Source organism: Rissa tridactyla, chromosome 8 (assembly GCF_028500815.1).
Source record: "Rissa tridactyla isolate bRisTri1 chromosome 8, bRisTri1.patW.cur.20221130, whole genome shotgun sequence".
NCBI lineage: Eukaryota > Metazoa > Chordata > Aves > Charadriiformes > Laridae > Rissa > Rissa tridactyla.
The window spans coordinates 45,080,247-45,101,901 of NC_071473.1; the positions used below are offsets into that span (position 1 = coordinate 45,080,247).

A 21,655-nucleotide genomic window follows, 5' to 3' on the forward strand; every position below is an offset into this window, starting at 1 on the left:
GACTTAAAAAAAAAAAATCCAGTGAAATTGTCAGCCGATAATCTTTCAGAAAGTGATTTTATTTCTTTTTCCCAGCAGACAATATGTTATGTAGGGAAATGTTATAACTTTAAGGTTTGCCACAGCCTGATGTCTCTTGCTTTTAGTTTTGACTAAATAGAGTAAGAAATATAATGAATTTTGAATCATGAAAAACGAGAATTTTAAATCTCAGTATTTTAGATCAGGGAATTGTTCCTTGATAATAAAATTATGCAATAAAAATTGTTGCAGACAGTTGAAAAGCTGTTAGCTTTTTTTAGCTTGATTTTTGCATGGGAGTAATCTTTTTGTATGAAAAAGCATGCATGGGTCTTCATCATTGGATCATCCTATTGTGTAATGTTGACGTCCTGCACACCACATCTCGTATGATGGGGTCCTAGTCGTGTTGAGAGGCTTTCTGGTGTTTCTGTGGTCAATACTAAATAACACAAGTGTCTTAATACCTTTTTTAAGCTGTGAATGCAAGTGGACTTAGACTACTAGTGTTATGAGTTTAAGGTCTACAGCTATTGGATTCCCTTAAGCTATACTGGAGAGTACACAGATTTTTGATCCACAGTGTAATGCTTTGATTGCTAATACAACCTTTACTGATTTTGCTTTTATGGTAATGGTAGGTTTCCATTCTAATGCAACGGTTTAGCCCAGAAAAGATGGCACGATGCAGTACCAAAAACGTGAAAGGATTAGGAAGAGATAGCAAAATTAATTACTCTCTTCTTCATATTTTAGTTAATTCTTAATAAACTGGATGAAACTTTTCCATGAATGTTGAGTGATTCATGAAATATTCCTCAAGTTTCAATTACAATTTAAGATATGTAGAAGGTCTTTTTATATTCAGCATGGATAGTACAACAAACTGAACACAGCTCAAAGATGATCCATGTGATTCTACACAGTTACATCTTTGTGCATATATGTGCACTCTAATATAGTAGATACAGGCTCCTTTCTTATTTATCCCTCTTTTCAGTTGCTTCGGTGATTAGAAAATCTGAGTAATAGCATAATAGCTTATTCACCATTTCTCAATTATTTTTATTGTGAGATGTATTGTACATAGGAAAAATCACACTACTTCATAGCGACTTCCTGTGGTCGTTGCTTTCCTAACTGTGAAATTGGTATGCCTTTGGTCATCTTCCACTGGTGCTATTCAGAAACCTGTGGGCTACAGAAAAACTGAAAGAATCGTTGCTTTCATTATACTGAAGTTAGCAGATGGAAAACTCCAGTCATCTTCAGACAATTACTGGAACTATTCTAACCTCTCAGATTTTTCTTTTAGAAGACAGAGGAGTAATAGATTTTGGTAGCAGGTGGTGTAGAATGAGGTCTGAATCATGGATGAAATTTCTTCTTATCAACAGAAATGAAATGCTGACGGAGATCTAAGTGCAGACTCCTCCTAGAGTTTTGGTCTGAGAGGGTAGGGTTGGTTGCTTTTTAGTGTGTAAGGAGTAAAATTCCAGGTCCCCTTGGTATTCTTGAATGTCCTGTCATACTTGTGGTCTTTTCTGTGATAACTGAAGGAGATTGAGTTCCTGAAGTCTTTTAACTCTGATCTTTTCCTGCCCTGAAAACATTTCTTTTGGATCTTTCTATTTTTATCAGTACTTATCTTGAAATATAGGTAACAGACACGATTTTCCATAATGCTCTCATGAATATCATATGCAGAGACAATACCCCTCATTTATGACATGTAAGTTCTTTTGGTCTGTTCAGGGCCTACCTGCACTGTCATAGCTCTTGCACTATTTTTACAATTATTTTTCAGTTTACAATTTCACTGTTACGCCTAGTTCCTTTGTGGATTTGATGCCTTTTAGGTTGCAAGACACCGTTGCCTTCAACAAGCGCTACCTTTGTACTCTCTACTTAAATAAAACCTAGCCTGATTCTACTGGGTGAGCCCATTAGTTTATCTCTGATAGCACCTGATAGCAGGTGTCTCAGGCAGGTTCCCTTCCCAGAACACTTGCAGCCTTTTGTGACTCTGGGTCAGCTTCAGTGTATTTTCCTCTTTTAAGAGTACTTGGCAGATTCTTCAATGAACTTGCCCAAAAGCTTTTAGCCATGCTTGTGATTTATTTTTTTTTTTCCAACCTTTTACAGCAAGAAATAGACCAATGTGACTATTGTTTAAGGCACTACCTCCTTTTTTTTTTTTTTTCTTTGGAAATTGCTCTTAGCCTCGTTTAATTCATCCTAGAATTGGCAAGCTGATAAGATGTCTTTCCCTACTTATCAGACTAACCATTGTAGGAACACACTTACCAGAAGTTCATGGCTCTCTTTTTCTTGATGTCTTCAAATCAAGATTGAATGGCTTTTTCAGAGAGAGCGCTGCAGCCAAACAGGAACCGGTTGGACTATGTCTAGATGATCCCAGTACCACACTACCTTTTCTCTTTTCTCATTGCTGCAGAGCAAAGCAAAATTTTCCCCAGATTTGTGAATCTGATGGAGAAAGAATTGCATTAGGTTACTGATGTTACTGGTGAACAAACTTTCAATACCCTCTTTTTATCCCCCTTCCTAGTTTGTTTTTTTTTTTAGTGAAGTTGAGTGCTAAGGTAGATACTGTAATTCTTAAAGGATTCAAATATTACATCACCTCCTTATTTTGAATTTTTCTTCTGACAAACAGATATTTTATTAGATCTTTTCTAAATGCTGCCTGCATCTGAAAACTGTTTGAGAAATTTGTTTTATGATTAACTTTTTATATAATTGATAAAATATAATTTTATGTACTTCAGTTTCTTTAGTAGCTTTCAGTAGTATATCTCTTAGTGAAAAGTCTTGTAAAAATACATTAATTGGAGACTTATCTGCAGACCTTTTAAGGTGTTAAAATGAATGTCTAAGGATGGTGTTATCTCTTGAAATGATGACTAAATTTCTAAAGGTAATATTTTGTAAGAAAAATTTTCCATGTCAGAGAGTTGCATTTCAATTCCATTTGTCTTTTGCTTGATTCAGTTTGGTACTAAGTATTCTCTCCCACCCTCTTTCGTCATTGCTTTACTGTGGAAGATTTTGTTGAAGGAAAAGAAAGGCAGAGTGGATGAATGTTAACAGTTAAATAGGAGGGGGGAAAAGGTGGTCACCACATTGGGATCTTGCTGGTGGTGGTTTTTGATCTGACATTTAAATAAGAATTATTTCCTCTGAAGAAGGGAAGGGGAGAGGGAAGCTGGAGGAAAATCCATGCCTGCTTTTTTACAGCAGCCGTGATCGGCTTCTCTACCCCAGAAACTGGGTAAGTGTGGCAGGCAGCCAATTTGAAAGCATTCTGCCCAAGAAAGCTTGAAATTTGGAAGGGAACAGATGATTCTTACGGTATTTTGAGACTCGTGCCAGCCTCAATCAATTATAAGTTACTTGTGAAGACATTTTGAGAATTGGCAATGTTTGAAGATTAAGGTAAATAATCCAGGAAGGATTAGATGTATATGTGCTAATGAGAATGTTTTCAGTTACGTTATAGAAATAAGCGGTGTTATATACTAGTGTTATCAGGCTTAAACCTTTTCATTTCATAGCTGATTTATGAGGAAAATGCAACGTGAATGGTATTGCATAATTAAGACTCCTTGATTCCTCTCGCAGTGTATGTTGTTTAATGCTGGTGACCTTAATCAGAAGAGGTAAGATCAATGATCCAGTTAATGCACAGTCTAATATAAATATTCCTAAAATCTATGATAAACTGCAAAATGCATGTAATATATCTGAGTATGTACGCCAAGATATTTTGTTTCTTTGGGATTTTTTTAAGTAAAAATAGAATTTGGTTGATGCTAACGTCTGATAAACGAAGTTAAAGTCTTTGGAATATTTTTCCAAGGAAGCTTCTTTGATGGCAAAATGCAGGAAGTATTACTTACATACATCATAAATATTATCACAGTGAAGAAATATGATCATCATATGTTTCAGTCTGTTTTTAAGCAGAGTTTTATCTGTATTTTTATGTTGCTGTTCTCCCTGGTGACAGGTTCTTAAGTTCTCATGCAGAGTTTTGTGCATGGCTTGTTGTTTTCCAGTTATATTTGCAGTAGAAGATGCTGTTCCTTTAAAATCAAGTGGCTCATTGAGTTGTTTTTACTAGCGCAGAGCTTTTTATATGGTACAGTATACTCCATGCAAATGAGCTGCCTGCTCAGGCTCTGTGTGGCTGCTTGCCCTGGTGGGGAGCTCACAAAGACTCTGCAGACCTAATTCAGCATTCAGTTGTTTAAAACGGCAGATGGAAGGAGGTATCGGCAAGATGAGGATTTATTAGCTACTCACAATAAAAGACCACACTCGCTCCGCGGAGGATCAGAAACAGCTTGGTGAATGGGATTGAGTTGTATCTGCTTTCAGCTGACTTTACAATGATGTGTTTAGCTCATGTGACTTGGTCACTTAGCATGAAGATCAGCTAAAGATTTCCATGTAAATATATATTCCTTTAAGCACCATCAACCTGCGTGCTTGCGTTGAGACTTTTTTTTTGGTTTGCAGCTGTCATAACTGTGGGAACAGGAACACTTCATCAAGCTGTGGTAGGCAGCCTACGGTCTGGGCTCTCATTGTTGTTGCATTTGCACACTTCAGGATGTCTGGCTGAAATCCCCTCATAAACACAGCTCCTGATGAAGTTTGATTTCTTTTATATATTGTGAAATCCTTCAGAAGCTGAAGTTAGTCTTTTGAAATACAGTATTTATATTCAGAAGTTATAAGCAGGCTTTTCCTAAGCTTTTATCAGGAGATGAAATCTGTTGCTTTAGCTTTCTGCCTTAAAAAAAATTGAAGGTCGTTGCAGCAGTAGGTTGTTCATTATATTTGCAGTATTTCCTTTTTTCCTTTCTAATACAGAAAGGGCATGTGTGGGACAAAGGCTCCTTGACGAGCCCAGTAATTTAACTAATACTGGGATGAATGTATCTAGATTTTTGTTTTTATTAAAATGGTGTTTGGTATAGCTAGAAGCATTATCGTTCTTTATTTTTCAACACAGGCTAACAGCTCATTTTAAACTGTGATTGGGATATTGTACATAAAGAGGCAAAGCCTTTTTTTGACCTTGCTGGAGTTGTCTGTGTGAAAGTAGCTGGAAAAAAGAAACTGCAGGACAGGCTGAAAAAGCCTCAGCTGAACTGTGTGCTTTTTCTTTTTTTTTTTTCTTTTTTTCCTTTTTGCCATGGATGACGAAGAGGGAAGGGCTTCTTAAGACAGCTCTGTCAGTGATGAATAGATGAATGAATTTTTAAATGTTCCGAACTCGCAACATGTGTTCCAGACCCTTCAGCACATGAGAGTCGCAAGATCTCAGCAATGAACTAAAGAATGTGCCGTGTCTGCTGCATATGAGGAGGAGAGCAGCATACCTCACAGATAGCAGAAACAAAAGAATGTGCGACAGTATCTGAAGAATCTGACATTCGCTTTGTCGTACAAAGGAGTAAAGGAATTTTTCAACATTTGGAAAAAAAAAATTTCCATTTTTTTCACAGTGAGGCTTTTCCGTATTTTAAATAGAACTTTATCCTGTGTGTCCACAGAATTGATTTTTTAGTTAAGTATGACTGTGTGTTTTTTAAAGGAAATGTGACCTGGTTTTTGTGAGCTTATTATAAACAGTAAATGAAGGCAGCTGTTGTAGTTTACAGATCCCTTAGAACAGCATAAGTAAATTGAAATAAAGTGAAAATATGTACGTGTGGGATCTGAATTAAATTCCACTCTTTGGCCTTACATGGAGTTGTGGATTATTATATATTTCTATACAGTTGTGTATATGAGGGGATTGAGACATCCAACCTTGAAAAGATTCAGGAAAGTCGAACAGATTTTTTCCAATGTGACCTGCTAAATCTGCCACAAAAGAGGCAGGCAAAATTACGGACAGATAGTCAGAGACCGTGGCTGCAGTTCTTCATGACAGGCAAGTGAAAGACCATGTCCTATTTTTAGCGAGTGGATAGAGCAGGGGGGGGCTGGAGGGGGAGAAAAGTTTGAAAATAATGGACTTCTTTAACAGTTAGAGAGCAAAGCTAGCCAGAAGCAAGCGAGCTTTAGCAGGAATTTGTGATCTGCAGAGTCAAAATATGGATGATTCAAGTATTCTTCGAAGAAGAGGGCTGCAGGTAAGTGTAACTTCAGTCGGCTTTTCTTTTTTTTTTTTCCCTCCTGCTTGCAATGTCAACAGTCTCATAAAAATTGTGACAATCTTTTGAAGTAAATCAGGTTGACTGAGTACATAACAGTGATGCTAGAATTTGATTTTTTTCACCCTGTGTATATTTTATTAACTAAAAGTAGGATTTTGTATGAAGTAATAAAATACAGTTTGTTAATTTATTGGTTTATATCCAGTAGTCTTGTGAATATTCTTATGGAAAGAAGTGAAGTCTAAACTATAAGGATGACCTTATTTTTGAAATTTCACTTTTACAGATACTTATGAAAATTTAAGTGACTTTTCAGACTTGCCTTAGAGTGGCCATTTTAGTGGAGCATTATTTAGAAATTCAATGTCAAAGCAGAGTGAATATTTCCATCTATTTTAGAGCTATGCTTTTTTATTACTTCAAATGCACAGTAATATAACACCAGAATGCAATTCTGCAATGTAAATAATATTTATATTTTATTTTCAACACCTATCATTAAGTTGAAATAAATAGTCTGTCAGTTTGTTTTGAACTTCAGCATAACTAGTGAAATTTTATTTTGTAGTGGAAGTTTTATTCAATTGCAATAGTATGACAACTATGGTAATCTGTGTTAGTGTCAATGGTCTATGACGACTGAGCTGATTCTTATGGAGTAAACCAGCTGGAAGTGAGTCAGCTCCGAAATCTTGTGTGAGCTGGGCATGGAATAGATTTTTGCCTGAAAGCACCATATCCTTTTTTTTTTTTCCTGCATTGTAATATGATATGGCCTATTACATACTTGCTAGCATAAATAATTGTTTATAGACCATGAACCTTGCCTATTAAACAATAGGAAAGGCATGGTTAATTTAACTTCCTTTGAGGAAAATAAATTTACCATTACCATACATACTACCATTTATACCTTACTGCCGCTTTAAGGCAATTACACAATTACTGTTGCATTATCACAATACATTGTATATATCACCTTTTTATTTTTGTTTATATTTTGATCTATCTTTGTGCCAGGTTATTAATAGTACCAAAATAGTTTGAAACAGTGTGCTGCGTATAACATGGTGACAGCGTGTTATGGTAGTGTATTTGCTCATCATAAAATCAGCTGTATTTAATGTTTGTATAACTGAGTATATAGGAATAAGTAAGATTAGTTTTGGATAAAACTATATTTATTTTTAATGTATTTAAGTAGTCGGAACTTCATAACCAAGAAAATTGTTTCTGACCACAGATAATAAAAATTTTTCAAGCCCTATATGCTGACTGTTTAGAGCTTTCCTCAGCCTAGAATTTTTCTGGGATGTTGTATCTGTTTTGATGTGTGGGGGAGTGGTTTTCATGATGATGCTTCAGGGGAGTGTTGGAAAAGGAAGGGAAGCTGGAGGAGCCCAGTTGTCTACCAGTGTCAGCAGAAGACATGCTGGGAGTGAGAATGCATTTCCCTGGTTTGACTGTGTAGTATGGTGGAATTTGATAATTTTAGTAGCCTTGAGTATTTACTGTCTATATGTGGTTTTGTGTCTGTATGCACTTGGGCAGGTATGTATAAATACACATGCATGTATTATATAGGTGTAATTAATATCTACATCAAAAATGCTTTGGGAACTAAGAAAATATGCTGAACTGACATCAAGAAGAAAGACAGATGTGTAAATCCAACAGGAAGTTAATGTTGGATCCCTTCCCCCACCCCCCCACTCCTGATTCTTGGAGTAGAGTTTTTAGAAAGGAAAAATTTCAGGAAGAATTAAAAAGGTGTTGGTTCATGTTGGCACTGCCAAGGCAATATATTTTAATTACTTTTTTGGGGGAGCTGGCTGATAATAGTTTGGGAAGCCACTGATGAATAAAAAAAAAGACTTTGCTAGTTCAAATTGGATGTTGATGGCTTTTAAAATGAACATCACAGCCTAAATTAGGTCCCCTAATCCAACCTCTCTGCTCAAAGCAGTGCTAATTCCAAAGTTAGATCAAGTTACTGAAGGTCTTGTCCAGGCTGGTTTTGAGTATTTCTAGGGACGGAGATTTTGCAGCCTTTCTTGGCACCTGTTTTGGTACTTCATCACTTGCACTGTGAAAATATTGTTTCCTTTATATTTTGGTATAGAAGAATACTTTTCACAACCCGTTAGTACTATTTTATGTAATATTTACAAATTGACTACTGAAGATTGATTGAGATGAACAAATTGATTATCTTAGGTCTGTGTTTTTTTTTTTTTTTCCCCCATGACCAGTGTTCCTGTTTTATCTTGATAACCTCCATATATTTTTTTTTGGCTGTTTTTAACACAGATGATTTAGACTTCTACTGATGTGGCTTTGCTGAGACTGCCGTGTTTTAGGGGTTTTGTTCTTTTTTGTTTTCATATCTTCCTGCTCATTTAGCGTCTTGTATGGTGGAATAATTTTTTTTTTTTTGGTGATGTTTTAGTCTTCCCTCTCTTCTGCCTTCCCCCTATTGCTTCCTGTAACTGAGTTCTCAAACATACCTCTTTCCTGTTGTATGTTATTTCTGATGACTAATAAAAGCAAACTGGTTTTTTTATTTGTTTTCCTTTTTTCTGTCCCTATTGAGAGCACTGTCTATAAGGCAGTAATCTGAATTTCCATGTGCTTTTCCAATCTCTCCACTCTGTTCATATCAACAGAAATTTCTAATCTGTTACTGGATCAAACTCTTTTTCTCTAACCTTTCTTAAGTTTCTTTCACTTTACTTCCACGGATTATTTTGAAAGTACTGTTGAGTCCTGCCTTATTTTCAGTGATCACCTGTTCAAGGACCTGGGTTGCATGACTTTCAGGTTTCCTTGTGCTCATCTCTCACAGGTGGCTTATTCTTTTCAAAACCTATTCATTTTTTTCACTGTAAAATAAACCATTCGCCATCCAGCTCATCCTGTTTTAATTGCGTACGTTTTCCTTTTGCTTCTTGTTCCCTCCATTAGCTTGAAATATACCTGATATCACTACTGTGATACTTTGTCTTCTCTGGGAACTCTCTTCTGCTGTGATCCCTGCAGTAAATAGGCATTGTAGTAGTGTAAGCAGGTAACCTAAAGGAACCGGAATTGTTCCTACAGGCAAAGTCTGTAGGACATGCGTCACCCATCTGTATCACCTTATGCATTTGCTCAGTCTGTTTTTGTTCATCTTGTTTGGTGCCACAAACTTGGTCTACAAATTTGTTATAGTGAAATATGTGGAAATGAAGATCCAGGAGGGGCAAGTAAGATTTTCTCTGTATGTATAAATATATATACACATATAAATATACACAGACACAGAGCATGCTCACAGTCTGATATAGCTGTACAATAGCATTGACAGAAGGCTGAGAAAGCGTTTCTGATAATGGAATATTCTTTTAATTTCTAGGCTTTCATTGCAGGTAATGAACTAGTTACTGCCTAGGGGTGAGTGCTAATGCAGGTGGTGGAGCTGCTTCTGCTGTGTTGGGCAGAGATCGGTGTTTTTTTTTTTTTAGTCATTTGTCGTGATGTAAAATCCATCATGATACTAGCCACCAATGTTATGAGGCTTCCTAGGTTTGTTATTGTTTCCTGTACATGTATATCATGTGTTGTTGCTGGTATTTTTGTACAGATGAAAAGTAGTAGTACACACTATGAAGATGAGCTTGTATTTTGAACATCATCTTGTACTAGAAATCTGTGATTTTTTTTTTTCGCATTGCAGTAGCTGCTGCGTGTATGCTTTTACTCTTCTCACACATACAAGAATTTAGAGTTTTTATCCCCAAAATACTTACGAGTAAGTGTAAGTAAGAAAAGTAATGGAGAGTGTAATATTCCAAATTTCAGATACTTGTCATGGATCTTATATTCTGCACTTGTGGTACTTGTCCAGCCACATCTGAATACTGCTCATTATCATCACCACAGTTCTCTGCATCCACATCTTCCAACAGAGTGATAGCCTCCTTTCTTTTTCTGCTGAAATCTGGGCTAAGTTCAACTAGCTAACTTACTTTGGACCCTTTTTGTGCTGGTTTCAGTGTAGATGTGAAACACAAACTGCATGACAGTACTTGAATGTGTTTATTTTGGCTAGTGTTTTCTACTACGCAGCATGTTTGACTTTACATATATATATGTATATATAGGAAAAATATAAAAAAACCTCAGTAGAATGATTTCTTAATTCTAAAGATAAATCTTACATTTTCCTCCATGGAGGTTGGAAGCTGCGGAAATAGGACATGGAGAATATAATCTCAGAATATTTGGTGGAGCTTGCTTTTGAGTTTATTTATTTTATTCAAAGGACTGAGCACTTTGTTTAGTTTTGTTTTATGGGGAAAGGGAATCAGTGGTTAGAGAAACTCTAAGCATCAATATATTTAACAAGAGAAGACTCACTGTACTGTTCAGTTTTCCGTACAGTTTAAACCCTCTCTGGGACTTCTTTGGACATAATTTAGAGACCCTGAAAATTGACATGCTCTTCAATTTTTCTTGCTCAAGAGTGTCTTTCATAATTACCGAAGACATTTCTGGCTGGCTACAGAGCTGGTTACGAGATCTAATAAAACATGCAGTTAGTAAGAATGTTGCATTTCACAGTATTTTTATAAAAAGCTAAAAGTAGAAATTGTGTTCTATAAAGGAAAAGAAGCTGTTTATGGTGATGGGAGATTGTGAATGGGACTCAAAATTTGATTTTTTTTTTTTGTTCTGCTTTTTTAAAACTTTTGAAATACGTATTGACTGAAAGGTTAATTCGTAAATTTTAAATTAACTTTAAATGCTAACTTTAAATTTAGCGTGAAAATGCATGCATACATGCACGTGTGAAAATCTTCAGATATTACGAGTCTATTGGACTTGAGTTTTTGCTACTACCTGCTACAGGGTATCCTGCTGTGGGAAATATTGGCACTGACTTTCAGGAGAAATCTGACTTTGCTTTTACAGCCTTTAGAAGAAATTTGACTTTGAGTGGCTTTTTAATATTATATAGATTTCTCTCATCTTTACATCTTTCATTCTTGTGGTGCATTTTTCTTGACTTACATGTGTTCTAGAGCTATGCTGAGCTCTGTAAACCATCCGATAACTCCCAGTGACTCTGCACCCGACTTTAAACTCCCTCTACTCCCCCAGATCCTCGCTTCAGCGTTCCACAAACAAAACTTGTTCTGGCCAGGGATGTTGTTCATCTTGGTTTGGGGCTTGGCCTGGACCATATATTTTATTTTGTGCTTGAGGCATTGTGGGAGACGATGGAAAGTATGCTGAAACAAAAGAAAACATTTGGGTTTTGAAGGGGATTGGTTTCTCTCTCCTATACTAGAGATGTATATCCTTTTGGGATACCTGTGATGTGTTTAAAAGATACAAAGGTGAAAAAACCCTCACAAATTGAGATAAAAAAGTTTGAGCATCTTTCGTCATAATATTTGAAAGGATCATTTTAAATAGCATTCTTCTAAAATCTTTGAATAATAAACAGTATAAATTGGATAATATTACTCTTAATCAAGCTAAACATTGGTCCATATGCTGGCTTCCTGGGATTACCACTAGTGTTCTTGTGTGTACATGGAATAATGGCTTTTGTCTTAAGACAACAGAAGAATGACAGTGTTATGTTTGTATCAAAGCAAAGCTGACATGTCTGCTTTGAAAGTTCAAGCTTAAGTGTTCTTTAGGTAGAAGAAAGACAATTTTATTGAAATTACGTTTAGAAAAAATGTGGATATTTCTTTGAGTTGTGAAAGTTACCTCTGGAAGATAACATTAGAAACTTGAGTGTAAAGTTTCACATCTGAAATCTGGAATACACCCTGGAATAGGGTGTATTTCCGTAGTTACTCGTCATTACAATTACTTGAAGAATTCAAAACTGCAAGAGAAATAACAAATTTCCCTTGGAACATAATCACATTTTCTTCCTAATTTAGATTCTTTGCATTAACGAGACTTATTTTATACTGCTTACAGATTTACCAGGAACATAACTGAATCCACAGATCAGATGTCTGCTGAAGGGCTTCCAACAGTTATGATGTAGGTAGTCACCAGTTATACTGACATCTGAAGAAGAGGTGGTAATACGAGAAGAGACAGAAAAATGATTTATGCAGATACTGAAATTGTAGACTTATCTTAGAATACAAGAAATTGTGTACTGTTTTTCTCTTAAAAATATTAGTTTAAAAAAGGTCATATTTTTAGGCTAACTTCCAAAAGAAACAATATTTGTGCTTAGACTTGGTTCCTACTTTCCCAGTAACAGTTTTCCCAGTTCAACACTTAAAATTAATTAAAATTTGGTCTAGAGAGGATGTCCAAAAGATAGTTTAAGTTCTTAATCTTCTGTGAAAATTAGCAGCTGACAGAAGGAGGGGGATCCGCTTTAGCGTTAGGACAGTGGTGAAGGCCAAATGAACTTGCTGTTATGGCTAGGTTGGCTGGTCAATAGTTGGGTGCCCAGACTAGCTGGATGTTGTGCACTGTCTTCTGCTCAGGTGGAGCATCTGAAGGGACTTGAGTGAGAAGCAGGACTGAGGAACACTGACTACAGATGAATGGTTACTAGAATTCATTAACTAGATCAGTCTTAAGCAACTTGTTTTGACCAAACTCAGTCTGTGGAAACAAATAATGAATTTTTATTATGCGAGTCTGTTACAATCTTGTGCTTGGATGCCATATGTTATAACATAGGAAAATGGATTGTTATGGTGTGTATGAGTATACTGCATCTCACTGCAGGACTGAGGATTCACGCTCAGAGTGGTATGGAGCATCGTTGATTTTTGGTGGATATCTGCCTGGCATGTGAGCTTTCGCACTGGTCTGATTTTTCAGGGTTGGTGCTTGGGGCCCACTTCGCAATGAGCGGAAAAGAGTTTGGGGAGCACAAGCTTCTGGCATTCACTTTGAAGACATTAGAAATTATACCAAGGGAAAAATGTGAAACCTTGTCAGAATAAAAAGTCCTTCAAATATGGACAAGGATAAAAGGTTAAATGGTTTGTTCAGGCAGAAAAGATAGCATTTAGCTGCTGTCTTTGGGGTATTGTTAAATTGGTCTGATAATTTGCTATAGTTATGCTTAAATAAGTGCTTTCAAATTGTCAGTAAGGACTTTGTGAATGCTTGTGAAGCTGAATTAAACTTTTTATTTTCAGCCTGTGAGAAAAGATAAAAATGCCCATAATTAATTCTACTACTTCAGGAAGAAAGATTTTGTTAGCAGATGACCACGTGACAGAATGGTGGGGTGTGTGTGTGCATCTGAGTCTAGGTAGATGTTGGACAAAGTTCTTCCCAAAGATAAACAGTAATATCTTTTTCATACATTTCATCAGCTTGAAAATATCTGCTTGATAGACTTGCTTGTTGCCAGGAGGGCACAATGAATAGTTTTTGCTGCTGGTGGTGGTTGCAGGGGTTGCTGTGTAGAGAGTGGCTTCTGTTTCTTTTCCTCACCATTAGCCACTTGGGGTGCTTTGCTTGTGTTAATATCACTTCCATTTTGTACCTGCTTAGTGCTGGAAATCCCAAATCTTAAAAGAAAACCCAGTTCTCCAACCTAGCAACATAATGTGCTGCTACCATGCTGCAAGACTAGTGTTTAATCTGCTTATCTTTAATAGTCTTCACTGCTTACGCAGACCCACTTACCTCTTTAATGAGAAGAAATGTCCTGCAGTGAGGCAGCATGTATTTTGCTTCTAGGCTTATGTCATCAGCCTAGAAGTTGAAATTGGTTAGAGCACTTTTTTATTTTCCTGTCAGTTCTGCTGATTATGGTTGCCTCTTCAGTTTCTCTAATACACTGGAAGATAGTGGGTTTTGTAAAAGGAAACCTAATTAAAACATGCCAAGTGAAAATCTAATTTTGAAAAGCTATCAGTATTGATTGGGGGCAGGTGGCCCTCTCATATTTTCAAGGGATAAATATGGAGTATCTTAGCATTGTGAATACCTGTAAATTCTGGCTACTAGTCAGATAAATGACAAAAGTATATTGTGAGTTGCAGTATTTTAGTAACACCTAGAAAAGCCTCTCTAAAATGCTGAGAGACATTTAAAGTCGGTTATGTTGCAGTATTTCCCATATGATTTAGCAGTTGTTCCTCTTTTACTTTGTATTAAATTGCTTTACTGAGGCCATTAGAATTTATGGGACTTCCAGAAGGTACACAGGATTTTACCATTTCTGGGATCAAGACAAGATAGGCTTTTCAAGGTTGGTTATTCTTGAATTTCTAGAAGCTACTATTAAAAAATACGGAGTAATTTGTAGACACCAAAGTGTGTCTGTTCAAAATATCTGTGGTGGTTTTGTGTTATTCTCTGAAGTATATGATATTAAACCTTCAAATGGGATTTATTTTTAAGAATTGCATACCCTAGACTTTTTTGATATGCATACCCAACACAACAGAGATGCAGGTATCTGGATTACTTTATTCAGCAACTACGTGAGCAGCAGAGTCTCTTTGCCCACCAGAGCAGTGTGCAAATACAACTATTTTTCTCTGCATCCAAGACAGTTCAGGTATCCCCTGTAGTTTGTGTTCAACTATGTTGGATGTACTCTGAAGTTTCAAATCCGTAATACACTTTAGCAGCCTTTTTTTCTTGCAGGAGCAAACTGTCTAAAGTTTATGTACTCTTTCAGGAATCAAAGAAGTGGAGTTGGCTTTGGTAGACTTACTAAAATTTTGCTATCTCGATGTTCCTGTTTCTACTTGTTAAAGGTTTTTCTTAATTATCATGCAGGTTAAGCAGTGTAACTTCTGGCCTGGCTATGAGTGGCACATTTAAAAGGAATTGCTAAACAAAATAAATGCCACTGAAAATACAGGAAATTCAAGTGGTGTGGGAATGCTAGGTTTAATGTAGCAATGTATGCTTTAAAAATACACATTTTCACTTTACTCATATCTTGCAGAAACATTGTATTTATACTGTAAATAATGCAGTAGAGAGTTCCTTAAACTTGACTTATGAGCTTTTAAATCATTCTCTATTTGGAAAACTTACTACAAATCACATTTTGTAGTTTTGTGATTCAGAGCCTAAAAGAAAGACTGGTAGGTTATACATCTATTAATTTGATTTTGATAGTCTTATTTATTCCATATTAGAAAGCTAATTTCAGTTTGAATTATTGTATACTACAGCGTAAGTACATAGTACATGGCATTTTACATAAATGCTTCTGTATGATTAAACTTTGAAGTTTCTCTTTTTGCTTTAAGGATCAAAAATGATATCCGGTATAAAAAAGTATTAAGTTGTTTCAGATTTTGATGGTCTTTATTCTAACATTAGGCCTTACTGTCCTTAACTATTCTTCCATGTCAATTTTATTGATATGTTTGAAGGTAATAAGGTCCATTTTTCTATGCATCCTGACATGTTATTGTCTGCTGTGGGCATTTGGGTAAAGTGTTCTACTGCAGGCTTTTCGTAATATAATGAATAAAGGGTTTAATTTTTCCACTTTCTATGCAGAAGGTATCCCGCCATAGTCATTGCTGTCCTTTTAATGAGTTTCTTCTTTCTTAAATAATTGCATTTATAGTTCTGTATTTCTGTTTAGAGATGAGATAGATATCATTAAAGTCAGGGCTTTGAAGTTAGCAGCACTTTGTCTATGAATATAAACAAATAATTGTCTGGTTGAAAAGTAGTTCAACTTTGTTTTTACCTGTCTTTGGTCAAATCTATAAATGACTCATTTTACTAATAGCAATGCTCCTTTTAAATCAAATTGGTTTAGCACAACAGATGCTTTTGTAGTTGAAGGTTTCCCTTTCCAAAATGCTCTAGGATATTAGTGTGATAAAATCATGTTTAGAATGAGGATGAATATAATTATTGCCTATTGTATGGCATAGCTTAAACAACTGTATCCTGATATAATTACTTTTAAATTGCTTTCATCAAAATATGAAAATATTAATTGACTTTGACATTTATCACTTGTTCTGTATCAGCATAGGCTAATAAATGTCACTTGTATTGGCAGCCAAAAAAATGAAATGATATCAGATGTCACTGGGGTAGGTTAGTGCAGTCCGTGAATAAGGTCCTTTCTGCTCCATTTGTTCTGTGAGCTGTGCCTTGTACATGCTGGTAATGACTCCAGGCTACATTGGTTTGAAATAGAACAAGCCAAACCCATGGTCGTCTCCTTCCCAATGAATTTGTGGCCCTCGGACTATTATAAAGTCTTTCCAATATTATGCTGGTCTTTGTCTTTATTTATATGTAGTGATCTCCTCTGTAAAAATGTGTGTAGTTTAGCTTAGCTTTATTTTTCATAATTGTAGTGAACAATTTGGTCAAGGTGGAAGAATGTGTACTGACCAGAAAAGAGATGCCCCTGTGGGGGCTAATTGTTGATTGCCTGTTGGGAGGGAATTAGGATCTTAAAAAAACTTAAAAAATGAGGATAAATTTAAAGGCCAGAGGAATGGATTGTGATGAGGTCAGGGCAACAAAAAGATTGGCAGTGACTTAAACAGGGACATGAGTGATTCTACATTTCAGATTGATATGAGGATTACACAGACTGTGGGCTGACAGTTTAGTTTTTCTAATGGTCTCTAGTCACTCACTGTTTATTTTTCTAGCTCTTATCTTCTCTTCCTTTCTTAAATGTGAATGTCTTGCAGCTAACTGTTCTTAGCTTGTTGCCTGTTTTTGCAGGCCTTACCTTCAAACTCTGTGGGCCAAATTTAAACCTGGCAGTTCTGTTGCACTTCGTGTCTCAAAACATTTATTTATGAAATAGCATCCAAAACTTCTTGTATGGAAATGGGCAAATATTAAAGAGGTTTTAACAGCTATGATCGGGGACAGTTTTGCTGTGTGCTGGTGACTGCCTGCTTGTAAATTTTGATAGTTTGACAGTGCTGAGCCGATGTTTTTCTTCCAAAGTGGCTACCATGAAGAAAGCCCCTCAGGGACACGAGACTACTGTAGACTTTCAGAAAGCAATGTTGTGCTTGATTGAGTTTAGACAGATGATAGAGAGATGTAGTAAAATCATTTTTGTTAAGGCATAATATAACATAGAATGCAATGTAGTACCATTGGGACTGATAAAAATGAAATACTAAAGAAAAACCATGCCCTTACATACAGCTTTCAGCAGCAGACGCGATAGATGTAATTTAGCTGTGTGGTGCTGGAAACATGATATTGATTTACCGTGAATCAAGAGAAATAGCTTGTACCTTGCCTGGTTGTATGGATCGCAGCAATCTTGGTGAAACAAGTTACTTAAAAATGGTACCGTAAGAGAATTCCTTCTTTTTGATAGTGATGGGGAGGTGAATGTAGCCAGGTAAAAAATCCAGTTACATGTCTAAATGGTGAGCTGAGAGGTACTTCATGTGCTGTTGCTGGCAACTGCCAATTTTCCATGTACTTAACTCTTCCTTTTTAAAAAGAATGATTTCTTGACAGCTAGCCCTCACATAACTTGCATAAAATTGAAGGCAGTGGAATGAGAGGGGTTTGGGGTAGAACTTGCCTTGCGTTACTTGCACAAATAACTTCATCTTTTTGTGTAGGGTTTGTGTACCACAAGATAACCATATTTTTTTTTCTTTAAAAAAAGTCAAACAAAATAGCATTTGAGGTGAAATTGCAATGACTTCAGAGAAAGTTAGTCTGGTTACTGTGTGGCATGTAACTTCCTTCTATTTTTGACTTCTCTCTGAGAGGCAATAGTTCTCTTGTCTTTAAGTGAATTACTGGATGAAGTGATTTCCATTCCATGCTTGTGTTTTTTGGCAGACAATATAATACTAACAAACAGTTTTACTAATTTCACCTTTCAACCAGAAACAACTGTGTTTTCTTACTGTTTAAGAGGTTTGTGTATGGCTTTCATTCATTTATTCCTTAATCCTCAGGTGACCTAGTTTCTTGCTGAAGTAAAATGAATTTAAATACCCTTAATATGGACACTGATATTTTAAACAAAGCAGTCTAGTGTTGGTGCCTGGTGTTCTTGAAGACTCTGATTTCATTGGTCTCTTTCTGCTCTGGTCACCAGTATCAGGTGAAAGTGAGTATTTCAAGAAACAACTGCTTATTTTTTATGTTTAAACTTAGAACAATTCCCCATTGTAGGCAAATCGAAGCCATCTCACAAGAAGGCTTTGCCTCCTTCTCATTCCTCATTTATCTTGAAGCCACAGTGTGCAGATCCCAGTTGTTCTGCAGGTGAAGTCAAACAGCATCGCAGAACTCTGTGTGTTGTATAATGGGACTCGAGAGGAGGCTTCATACTTAAGTTTCTTCTGTTTTCTGAAAACTTTGGAGTTTAACAACAATCATTTCAATATTCTCTACTTTTCTTTCAGGAAGTGAGCTTGATTAGAGGGCTGCTAAATTAATGGCAGCAGGGCGCATTGTGCAAATGAAACCTGACCACTTGAGAGGAGAAGTGTTGTTTTAAATAGAATGGTTGCATTTTTTATCCCAGCTAGCCACCTCAATTTCTCCCCAAGTATTCTTGGTAAAGAATTAGTGCTTCTAAACTCCTAGGAGGCAGATTTGAGAAAGCATTAAAATAATTCCTTTTGGTATTTCAAGAGCCCCCCTGCTCTCCTGAAGGAAAAAAGAAATACAGCAAGATATTTAGCTGTAAAAATAAAAATAGGCTACCTTTGTATATAGGCTGGGCTTTTGGGTCTTTGCTGAGTGTTTTTATGGAATCGATTGATCTGCCTTTGGTTTATTTTATAAAAAGGAAGAAATGAACACTTTGTTTTAATGAACCAAAGACTGGCATAAATTTACAATCTTCTTGTGTGGAACAAGTTGTTGTTAGGATGGAGAAAGATGGGTGACCCAAATTGTATGTGAAAGCTGCAAGCGCTCAAACAGTCTGAGATGCCGAGTCAGTTCTAATAGAACTCACAAAAAAAAAAAAGAAATTTCTATTTAATATTTGTGTAACAAGCAGGTTTAGGGACTGTATTATGCTACACAAATACAGGGGAAAAAACCTTCTATAACTCTTGTAATGAATGAGGATTCTTTCCTAAATGTCATCCATGTCCCACGTTCTCTGCCACTTATAGTCTTGGATGTATGTCAATTTTAAAAAAGCAAAAATAGAATAAAATCCTTTTATTAGTGTAACAGATAGTGATTGATAGTTGGTGTTATGGCTAGAAATTAGTTTTAAGCACAATATTTTGCAACAGTTTGAGCAATACTATAGGCTTTTACTTAATATGCCTTTCAAAATCTTCTTGTTTCTGCTCTTTCTCACAGTCTTTCAACTATGCAAACAGATATATTTGGACAAGATGATCTGTTTGAAATAACATTGACTTTACTGTTAAATAATTATTCCCTTCCCTCCCCTCCCCCCTGGAATCTTCCATTTGGTGTTTGTGTTGTTGCTAATTTGCATAGTGCTAAAATGCTTCATAGCAGCCAGAACAGAAATGAAAAATGATGCAGACAAAGGATAAAAATATCTGTAAATATATTTTAAGTTGTAGGAAAAGGCTGTGCTTAATTCCTTGGCTAGAGCATTTTTCCGAACAGAGGGTAACTTAAAGACTTGTTCTTGGAAAACGCAGGCAAGGGAGTCAAAGTAACTCTAAAGATCATAAGATACAGCTGAGAGCGCCATAAGGCAGAGATAAACATTAATAGCATTTGAACATGGTATTAGTTTTTAAAGGTTAAAATTTTAAATCAAATTCAGAGGATATCTGTTTTAATTAAAAATGAGGTAATATGAGAATAATGAATGTTCAAATGTTAAACCAAGGACAACTAGGAACAAAAAGATGCGCCCCCTCCCCCCCGCCCCCCGAAAACAGCATTACCTTACTTTGTGCTGGAAGGTTAAAAATTGGTTTCTGTTTTTGTTAGCAGACAGTAAACCAAACTCAAGCAAAACATTAGCAAAAGTTTTTAGCCAGGGGTTTGACATACGTGAGTCTAAAACACGGAGTATAGCGAACAAGACTTTGGTCTTCTAATATGTGTAGCATTGAAAAAAATAGGTATATGTTTGAACCTACACTTCAGTACTGGCTGGGTGATATGAGAGCTCTGTTAAGTGACAGAAAATTAAGGAGGCAGGCAGATGAATGCCGAAAGCCATGAGGCAGGATGTAGAAACTGTAAGAACCCAGAAGGACATTGAAGACCATAGTCTTGCAGTGCCTTCACATCTCAATCTTTATACACAATGTTAATTCTTGTTACACTGAAATGAGTTCTTGGGTCAAATAGTATGTACACTGAGTTTGAAATCCCAAATAAAAAAAGATATCTGTCAGAATCTGCTAAGCAGTGTTCGCCTTTATAAATTGAACAGAAATCAAAGCCAGTGAAACCAAAATGAAAAACTAGCAAATTTGAAACCAGTTAACTTTAGATTTAACAGTAGTAAGATAGAGGTTATTCACCGTTACCACTGTGAAATAAGCTGATAGGTTATTGAATTCATGTGTTTGGGAAAAAATTACTTTAGAAATAATACACTCCAACTGCTAACATCAGGCAACCTAAACCAAATGTTTTTAGAATTGAATTATCAAGTAGCTGTCAAGTTCTTAGGGAAAAGCATAGCACTGAAAAGAGCAGAAAAATCATAGATGCAAACAAACAAAATGCTACTTCCAAATCATTTTATAAGTTTATGTGAGAGAAATACTGAAGGGATTACTTTGGAAATATGTTCCTTGATTAAATTTTGTTTCCCATATTAAAATCCACATTTGGGTCTTGTAAATGCGTCCATACACCATCTCTTTGTATTAGCTTTTACTAAATTTTTAAGATAAATTATGAACTGAAGGAGCTGGTTTCAAATGCATGTTATGGACAAAAGGTTGCAGTAAATGTTGAATCTGATCATATGGATATACTGTCTTTTGAACATTTCGGGAAGCAAATCTTATTTTGCTGCTTTAATATGTTTGAAGTCCAAATTAATCTTACACCTAGATTAGCATTACTGGGATGTGATAATGGATTAAGTACTGATCTTTTCTGCCCCCTGTTTCATCAGCTGCTTTCTTCTGCAGGAGTGGTAATTGCTTTGGAATGGAAATCTTCAAATAGTATTTCAGTTGATAAAGATTTGTGCAATATCCATGCAGATATTATTTTGCATTAAAAAGGATTTTTCTAATATTTATTTTGACACATGTTAAATAGTGTAAGAGATATCAGAGTGTGGATCATAATTCCTTAAAGAACTCGTGTAATAGCTATACGAGTAGTCTTGTGTAAATATAAAATCATAACATGGAGATCAGCTCATGAAAATTTTAAACTAAAAATACAAGTATCAAGTAAGAAATAGAATGTTTATCATAAAATACACCCAATGCCACAGGATTCACTGTATACAAAGCAGAACTATCATAAGGGGACAATGTAGAGCA

The 21,655-nt window shown here is 35.9% G+C and overlaps 1 protein-coding gene across 27 annotated transcripts in view; it reads left to right on the plus strand.

The window, feature by feature from the left end:
- Positions 1-21,655, plus strand: part of MAST2 (microtubule associated serine/threonine kinase 2) — a 226,634-nt gene that overhangs the window by 76,184 nt on the left and 128,795 nt on the right. For 3 of the 27 annotated variants that reach the window (XM_054210751.1, XM_054210754.1, XM_054210753.1), the window contains exons 2-3: positions 4,567-4,607; positions 5,262-6,194. The exons of the other annotated variants lie outside the window; for them this stretch is intronic. Coding sequence is in view for 1 of the 3 variants with exons in the window: in XM_054210753.1 (XP_054066728.1) it covers positions 6,156-6,194 (39 nt within the window). In the remaining 2 variants the exon portion in view is untranslated. The remainder of the gene's footprint in view (positions 1-4,566; positions 4,608-5,261; positions 6,195-21,655) is intronic. 27 annotated transcript variants of the gene reach the window in all.